Source organism: Mustela putorius, unplaced genomic scaffold (genome assembly GCF_011764305.1).
Source record: "Mustela putorius furo isolate JIRA1106 unplaced genomic scaffold, ASM1176430v1.1 tig00000695_pilon_pilon_pilon, whole genome shotgun sequence".
Lineage (NCBI taxonomy): Eukaryota > Metazoa > Chordata > Mammalia > Carnivora > Mustelidae > Mustela > Mustela putorius.
The window spans coordinates 2,429,327-2,437,976 of NW_025421447.1; the positions used below are offsets into that span (position 1 = coordinate 2,429,327).

General features: G+C 55.5%; 1 protein-coding gene across 1 annotated transcript; it reads left to right on the plus strand.

Moving 5' to 3' along the window:
- The first annotated feature begins 623 nt into the window (after positions 1-623).
- SELENBP1 (selenium binding protein 1) lies at positions 624-8,650 on the plus strand. Its single transcript, XM_004776722.3, has 12 exons — positions 624-744; positions 3,506-3,562; positions 3,740-3,852; positions 4,110-4,295; positions 4,811-4,931; positions 6,014-6,196; positions 6,466-6,644; positions 7,092-7,170; positions 7,262-7,383; positions 7,645-7,737; positions 7,915-8,033; positions 8,214-8,650. Exons 1-12 carry the CDS (start codon positions 741-743, stop codon positions 8,374-8,376), a joined length of 1,419 nt encoding a protein of 472 aa, XP_004776779.1. The 5' UTR covers positions 624-740; the 3' UTR covers positions 8,377-8,650.

Consider the following 8,650-nt stretch of genomic DNA (forward strand, 5'->3'; position numbering starts at 1 on the left):
GGAAGACATGGGTGAGCAGTTGAGGGTGGGTAAGATTGTGCCTTTTGGCCTGTGGATGTCCGGAATAGGAGGGTAATTTTAGGAGAGAGCTGACCCTGGCTGTGGATAATAGCAGATGGGCCCAGGGCCCTGAGTTCCCCTCCATAGCAAGAAACAGATCCAAGTCCAGAGGAGAGCCTCTAGATGCAGGAACACCTGCACGCCTAGACTCACAGGAACACCGCAGACACGCACTCCCATGCACACACGCACAGACCCACACGGCATAAACATTCTGGCAGGCACAGGCTCACATAGGTGCACACAGATGTGCCCAAGTCCAGACACACAGGAACACTCCCACTGGCACATTTTCACACACAGAGAGACACACGCACACACCCAGGGGCTACACACAGGTATACAAGACCATGCAGCCACACAAAGTCCATGTGCCCAGGCGCGTGCGCGCGCGCGCGCGCGCGCGCACACACACACACACACAGAGTAACTCAAACACCAGCCTCGGGAGGGAGGGAGCCGACTGTGTGAGAGAGTCCTGGCCAGCTGCCATTGATCTTTCCCTTTTTTGCTCTGGGCCGCAGCCCAGGCCCGCCCCCTACTCCACCCCGCCCCCGACTGGTTGTATAAATTCCTTCCCTTTGCCCCTTTCCAGCACAGCCTACTTGGACGCCTGCGTACCCCAGCTCTCTGCTCCCTCCTGGCAGGCCGGTCAGGATTGCAGCATAGCAGCAAGCAGCATGGGTAAGGAGGGGGCCTCCTGGCAACCCAGTACCACCAACCTGCTGCCCACAATACAGGGACTGACAGAAAAGCTGGGTGGGGAGAAGCTAGTTAGGGGACGGAGTGCTGGACTCTGCTCCACTGTCCCCACCCCTACCGCTGCATTTCCCAGTTCAGCCAAAGTTTCTAGAGCTGCAAGGAGAGGAGGGTGGGTGGTCCTGGGCCCTCCCCTGCCCCCCCCCAGTGGGTTCCCACTGCAGCCTGGAGCCAGTGGCCTTTCTGCAGCTGGGAAAATCTGGTAGGGGTGGAGGAATATGTAAAGAGAACCTCTTGTCCCTGGCTGTCACTGGAGGTGAAAGATAATCCTCATTCCAGCCCTGGGCCAGATTTTTACTCCAGAAAGTAGGAAACCCAGGCCTTTGGGGCCAGTTCACTCTAACCACCTTGAACCCCCTTGAAAGGGAATGAGAGCCCACACACTCTCACTGTTCCAGTACCTCCCACCCTCCTAGTCCCCAAAGACCCCCTATTCGTCGTCCTCTGGCTCCCAGATGTCAGGCTGAGGAAGAATTTGGGTCTGCTTGGGATTATCGATGTCTTTGTCCCTTGCATCTGACTCTTTCTTGGACTGGCAGAATACCTACCAGCCAGCCGGACACTAGGAAGACCCAATGAGCTTCCCAACTGGGTCCATCTCAAATCCAAAGGTGTTCAGAAATCTTGCTTGAGGTGCTTAGAGGACAAGGAGGGTGCTTCCCAGCAAGCACATCAATGCTCCTAGAGACCTGGAGTTGCAAAGGGCCTGAAACACCGGGATTGGGGTGGGGAGGGGACGATGATGCAACCGGCAACACCACTCTCACACCTTCTCTCTGTCTTTGTTCTGCTTTGTGGTTTTCGATTCTCTGTCTTGAGTCTTGGAGTTTTGAATCTTCTGTTCTGTGTCCAGCAACCTCCTTCCTCTCCCCCATGCCCCCCTGTGCCAGGCCCTGGCACAAGTCCCCCTAACTGTTTTGGACTGGACCTCTCACCCTGTCCCATCTACCCCAGCCCTCTCTTGGGGCACCAACTACAGGCCCCGGATTTCTGTCCCCCCACCCCCTCGCTTTCTGGCACAGCCCTACCCATATTTATACAGTGCTGCTCCTTTACAAAAGTTCTTCGTGAATACCTTGGCTTATTTGACCTTCATAGTCACCTAGAAAAGAAGGTAAGATATGATTACCCTCTTTTAGCCAAAGAAAAGGAGAAAGTGAAGAGAGCAGGTATCAGATCTGGACCTTGAAACTAGATTTCTGCACTCCAAAACGCTGTTGCCACTTCTTGGCCTCCTGTCACTTGGCTGCCCTGAGTAGAGGACCTGGTTTCCTGGCTGAGGGCCTGAGCCCAGGCTCCTGGGGAGACTTGACTCCTAGCTCTTCCTGCCTCCCCCTGCCTCCCCACGTGCGCCCCCCCCCCAGGCTCCCCCAGTCGACAGGGCCGTGGCCAGACTGGCCCTGAGCCAGAGCAGGGAGGCAGCACCCAGTCCTGTGATCTACACTCCGGGATTTCCTCCAGCCTGCCGCTCCCTCTGGGCTATTCCTCCGCTCCTCCCGGCTCCAAACCCTTAGCCTGAGGCCCAGTCCCTTGCCCCTGGCCATCTCAGCAGCTGACTTTGGTCCGGTAGAGCTCTGTGGCTTCTGTTGCCAGACTTAAGGGACAAGGAGGGCCACACCCTACAGCTCTGCTGGGTGGGCCTCTGAGCCCCCCAGAGGTGCACCAAACACCGATAAAGGTAGTGGGCTCACAGGTAGGGGTACAAACTGGTCTGAGGCCATCTAGGTGGTAACAGCCCTACAGCCTTGAACTTCAACCTCCTGTTCCCTACTAGACCTTCAGCTAAGTCACCCAGGTTCTGGCCAGCAGCCTGGGGTCAGGACCAAGAAGGGAGAAAAACAGGAAGTGTCCTGGGTCTGGGTAGAGATACTGTCTGCAACAGGGTTGAACAGGTACCACCCTTGCTAGCTGGGGGACAGCCAGGGCTGACGGGCTCTAATCAAGTCCAACGCTGCACACTTGACTGAACCTTCCTATTTACTGCTCCTAAAAGCCCACTGTGGTGTTTTTTTTTTTTTTTTTTTTTTTTTTTTTTTTTTTTTTTTTTTTAAAGATTTTATTTATTAATTTGACAGAGAGAAATCACAAGTAGACAGAGAGGCAGCCAGAGAGAGAGAGAGAGGGAAGCAGGCTCTCTGCCGAGCAGAGAGCCCGATGCGGGACTCGATCCCAGGACTCTGAGATCATGACCTGAGCCGAAGGCAGCGGCTTAACCCACTGAGCCACCCAGGCGCCCCTGTGGTGTTCTTATTACCTTCTTTTTACACTCCGTGTGGAAGTGGATTAAGTAACTTGCCCAAGCGCCCATGGCTAGTTAGTGAGCAGCTGGGCCTGGGGAGCAAGTTGTCATGGTAACCGCTATATGCGCAGCCTCTGCTGAGCTCACCCTTGTCCTGCTGTCCCTTGGGTCCTGCTTGATTGTCTGTCCATCCTCAGGTCCTACCTGTGCAGCTCTTTCTGCCACAGGCACACACACTAACACTCTCACTCTCTCTCTCTCTGTCTCTCAGCAGAGCTTTCAGGGGCAGGGAGATGGGTGGTTGTGATGGGACCAGAGTTGACACACGACCTGGGACAGCCTGCCTCTGCTGGCTGGCCGGTGGCAGCACATGGGTGATGGCACATGGGGAAGGAGCCCTCACCCTCCAGAAAGTGGTCCAACCAACATGCCCCATTGTTTCCACAGCTACAAAATGCGGGAAGTGTGGACCCGGCTACCCTACCCCTCTGGAGGCCATGAAAGGTCAGTGGGCAACATCTGAAAGCCCCCCGGAAAGGAATTCTACAAGCCAGTACCTTCTATTGATTCCACGGCTAGTGGGGGTGGGAGCCCCGAGACCTCAGCCTTGGGCACACCCAGTGCCGCCCCTATCATTCCTCTCCACCCTGCTGTCCCCACTAACTGCTTGCTACCCTTCAGGACCCAGGGAGGAGATTGTCTACCTGCCCTGTATTTACCGAAACACTGGCATTGAGGCCCCGGATTATCTGGCCACTGTGGACATTGACCCCAAGTCTCCCCAGTATTGCCAGGTGAGGTGGAGCTCCGGCACTGGCGGGCCCTGAGACCCTTCCTTCAGCCCTGGCCCCAGCAAGGCCCTTTCCCAGCTCCAGCCTTCTGCACCCTCCTTTGGGTGTGACTGTAGATTGTGTTCACTGCCAAAGGGCGCCCCTGAGGTCCGGGGCAGTGAAGAATTCCCGCCTGTGCAGTACTGCCAAGCCCAAGTGGATCCAGGGATCCCAGATGCATGGTCTGGGTGAGCATCAGCCCTCCCCCTCTCCCCTCGAAGGTCATCCATCGACTGCCCATGCCCAACCTGAAGGATGAGCTCCATCACTCGGGATGGAACACCTGCAGCAGCTGCTTCGGGGACAGCACCAAGTCACGTGACAAGCTGATGCTGCCCTGTCTCATGTCGTCCCGTATCTATGTGGTGGATGTGGGCTCCAATCCCCGGGCCCCGAAGCTACACAAGGTATGCCCCTGCCTTTGTTGGTGAGGGACCCAGGGGTAGGGGGTGGGGGAGGTGGGCAGTGGAGGGGTGGGCGTAGCTTTTCTATTTGTTTGTTTTCATTTTCTCTCCCTTAAGCAGGAGCCTCCAATCCTTCCTTTCAACAAGTTGTTGAGTACCTTCTTTGTGCCAGGCACTCACTGCTGGCTGCTGGTGCTACATGCTGGCTGCTGGTGCTACAAAGTTAATGCTGGCAATGGCCAGGAGAAGCTTCTGGTCTCACAGGGCTATGAGACAGGGGGAGAGAGAGAAGTCACTGCTTTATGCCTGCAGAGTTAGCGGTCTCTCAGACTCTCCCTTGCTGCTCTGCAGAAGCTTCCAGATTGAATCTCTGCCCTAGTCCCACTGGGAAAATTGGGTCCATGTCTTGAAGGAAAAGAAGGTGGGGTCAGCAGACAGGAGTAGGGGAATGGGGGAGTCGTGGGCAGGTCCCCCCCGGCCCTGGGAGATTTCTGATGCCATTCCTTATCCTTCTCCAGGTCATTGAGGCTGAGGATATCCATGCCAAGTGTGGCCTGGGCTACATCCACACCAGCCACTGCCTGGCTAGTGGGGAGGTGATGATCAGCTCCCTGGGAGACCCCAAGGGCAATGGCAAAGGTATCTGCTGACACTGTAGGCACACCTGTGGTGAGAAGAGATCCCAAGCTGAGGGATGACCTTCCAGGGAGAACTAGAAGACTGGGTCTCCTCCAAAATTTAAACCATTGTCAATTAACTTCAGTTGTTCCCATTATTTCTATGAAGATGAAACCTGACACTTAGAAGTTATAGTCAGAACAGCCCACCGTGAGGAATGTGGGCACAGACATGGCCCCAGAAAAAGGCATACATTTGATGTCAGTCTTTATGAATTCAGGAGCAAGTCTCGCGGTCCTTGGGATCCTGCATCTTCACATTTGCTCTCTCATTTATGGTAGGATTAGGACTGACACAAAATGTCTGCTATGTGCCAAATACAGCCTCTGAGGGAGCCACTACCAGGATCTCTAGTCTCCAGATCAGAAAGCGGGGCACAGATTGATAAATATCTTACCCAAAGTCACAGCTAGTGAGTTGTGGGTGGAACTCCAACCCAGGAATCCAGATCAGCTGCGTCTTCATCACATGCCAGGCTGCTTCCCTCCAAACCTTACCCATTTTTGTCAGGGTCCTCCATCTGATCAGAGCGGAATATCAGCTACTTCTCAGAGACCAGAGGAACGTGACATTCCTAGTTGACATCTAGTTGTATTTGCTAAGAGTTGCCCAAGTGTCATAACAAGGGAAAATGTGTTGGGCATTCATGTTGAATGAGAAGTAAATATAATTTGCCTGCTCTAAAAAAGTAAAACAATGTAGTGAGCGGAATGCAGCCTAGACTCTGGGAGGAACCCCACATAGAATGAAAGGCTGGGCAAGAGCAGCACGGGGTGCTGAGTCCTAGGCTCTTGGCTCAAGAGGACAGAAAATTTCCCCTAGGAAGGGGATGAAATTGATGGCGGTAGGGGTACCAGAGTAAGTCCCCACCTCCCACCTGGTCCTCTGGGTGGGACCCTCTGGACACCTGAATTGAAGGAACTAGAAAATCCAGTGGGAGGAAAGGGCACCTGGCAATGGACTTGGAGCCTCTTGGACATGCCTCGTGGTGGGTGACGGTAGCTTCTCTATTGCCTCTACCTGCCACTTCCTTCCCTGCTCAGGGGGTTTTGTGCTGCTGGATGGAGAGACGTTTGAGGTGAAGGGGACATGGGAACGGCCTGGGGGAGCCGCACCTATGGGCTATGACTTCTGGTACCAGCCTCGACACAATGTCATGATCAGCACTGAATGGGCGGCTCCCAACGTCTTTCGAGATGGCTTCAACCCCGCTGATGTAGAGGCAGGTGAGAATCCCCTCCAGAGGCCGGCTGGAGCCTGAGCATGCACACTACTCCTGTCTGCTTGGAAACCCCTCCCCGGGCTTCTTCCTCCTATGAACCCAACTCTTGGGGTGATGGTATAGGATTGTGCCAAGTACTCTGACTTGTTTAGGTGTCTTCCTAATCCCTCCAGCCGGTTTTTCCACTTTCTGCCGGGGGGGCTGTGTGGAGGGTTTTGCCCACTGCCCTGACCTGATCCTGAGCCCACCCTCTGGCCCCATCCCCCACCCCAGGGCTGTATGGTAGCCACATACACGTGTGGGACTGGCAGCGCCATGAGATCGTGCAGACCCTGCCTTTGCAGGATGGGCTCATCCCCCTGGAGGTCCGCTTCCTGCACAACCCCGATGCAGCCCAGGGCTTCGTGGGCTGTGCCCTCAGCTCCACCATCCAGCGCTTCTACAAGAATCAGGTGACATGTGTCCTCAGGCCCTCTCCTCCCAGCAGTCCCAGCTTGTACCTCTGCTAGTCTTCCAGAACCACGAGCTACCCCTCTCTCTAGACCTGGGCCCCTCTGCCTGGCTCTGCTAGCCCAAATTGTCCAGGAACAAAATCCAAGGCCACCTGCTCCATCTTGCTTCTCTCCTAAACTCTCAAGTCCCATTTATTTGTTCAAAAATTATTTGTGTGAGTTTCTACAGTAGGCACTGTGCTGGGTGCTGGGAATGCAGTAGAGAAGCCGACATCATCCCTATGTTAAGGGGCCCATGTGGGCTTAGACCCTGGTGGTAGGAAAACCCTGAATCTGCTGTCTCCCTGTAGACAGTGGGCTCTGGAAAGACCCAGCTCCAACCTCAGTCCCGCAATCTCCCATGCTCACCTCTCTGCCTCCTCACCCCACCCCCACCTACCAATACAGGGAGGTACTTGGTCTGTGGAGAAGGTGATCCAGGTGCCCCCCAAGAAAGTGAAAGGCTGGCTGCTGCCCGAAATGCCAAGTGAGTGCCCAGGGGAGGGTGGGAATCAGGAAGGGACGCCTGGCTTGGGGAACGAGAGTCCTAAAGCCTCGGCACCACACCCACACCCCAGGCCTGATCACAGACATCCTGCTGTCCCTGGATGACCGCTTCCTCTACTTCAGCAACTGGCTGCATGGGGACCTGCGACAGTATGACATCTCTGACCCACATAGGCCCCGCCTCACGGGACAGGTGGGGTGCTAACAGAATGAGGAGCCAGAAGGAGGGCGGAAGAAGAAGTCTGGGGATGAGGGAGAGGGTATGAAGTGGCTGAAGGATGTTAAAGGAGGTGGAGGGAGAACAAAAATGGGAGGCTGAGGGATAGCGCAGCCCAGGACTATGGGGAGCCGTGGCTACCTGCAGGGAGCGGGCAACATGGGGCTAGCTGTTCTTTCTGTGGTGTCCTCACCTCCCACCATTATCCTCCCTTATGCTCTGGATCTCCCCACCCAGCTCTTCCTTGGGGGCAGCATCGTTAAGGGAGGGCCTGTGCAAGTGTTGGAGGACCAGGAGCTGAAATGCCAGCCAGAGCCGCTGGTAGTCAAGGTGAGGAGCTACCTCCCCTTGCCCTCCCCCTGACAACTCCCTCCTCGCAGCCCCCATCCGGGCTCATGAGACCCTCAGATCCATGCTGGGGAAGTATGGGGTGGGGGGGGCATACTCCATGATCCCCCTCCAAGGACCCATGTGTTGCCATGGGGCTGACCCCCTGGTTTTCCCAAGGGGAAACGGGTACCTGGAGGCCCCCAGATGATCCAGCTTAGCCTAGACGGGAAGCGTCTCTACGTCACCACATCGCTGTACAGTGCCTGGGACAAACAGTTTTACCCCGATCTCATCAGGTGAGAAGCAGACAGCCGGGGCTTCCCTCCCTCATGTTCCTCTCCCAGAAGACTCCTTGGGCTGCTTCCATCCTACAGGCCCTGCTCCTTCCTTAGGACCTAGCCCAGCATCACAGACTCTTAGGGGAAGGGGATGGGCCACCTGTGACCTCTCTCTTTTCCCCTCCCTGTTCCCACCAGGGAAGGCTCCGTGATGCTGCAGATCGATGTAGACACAGTAAGGGGAGGCCTGAAGTTGAACCCCAACTTCCTCGTGGACTTTGGGAAGGAGCCTCTAGGCCCAGCCCTGGCCCACGAGCTCCGCTACCCTGGGGGTGACTGCAGCTCTGACATTTGGCTCTGAAGTCCAGCCCTGGTAGCCACTCCATATCTGAGCCCCCACTTCTTCAGAGACCTGGCTTCGTTCTGCTCCTTTTTGGCTCCCAACCCTTGGCAGACTGTCCCACAAAAGCCAAACCTGAGGCTGCTGGAATGTGTTGAGTAGTGTCTTCTCTTACAGATCACTGCTTTGTGTTGCTCCCTGGCTGTTTTTACATGAGCTCTTGGACATTATTTGGCCAAGAAATAAACTGGTGAACCTCGTGATCACCTCATCTCTGGGGGCACGGGGTCTGTGA

What these genes read in the sequence shown, in the direction of transcription:
- SELENBP1 (XM_004776722.3), top strand. An exon ending in CCCTCTGGAGGCCATGAAAG is followed by an intron (nt 3,563 to 3,739) that starts GTCAGTGGGCAA and finishes GCTACCCTTCAG; the next exon opens with GACCCAGGGAGGAGATTGTC. An exon ending in CCCCGCTGATGTAGAGGCAG is followed by an intron (nt 6,197 to 6,465) that starts GTGAGAATCCCC and finishes CCCCCACCCCAG; the next exon opens with GGCTGTATGGTAGCCACATA.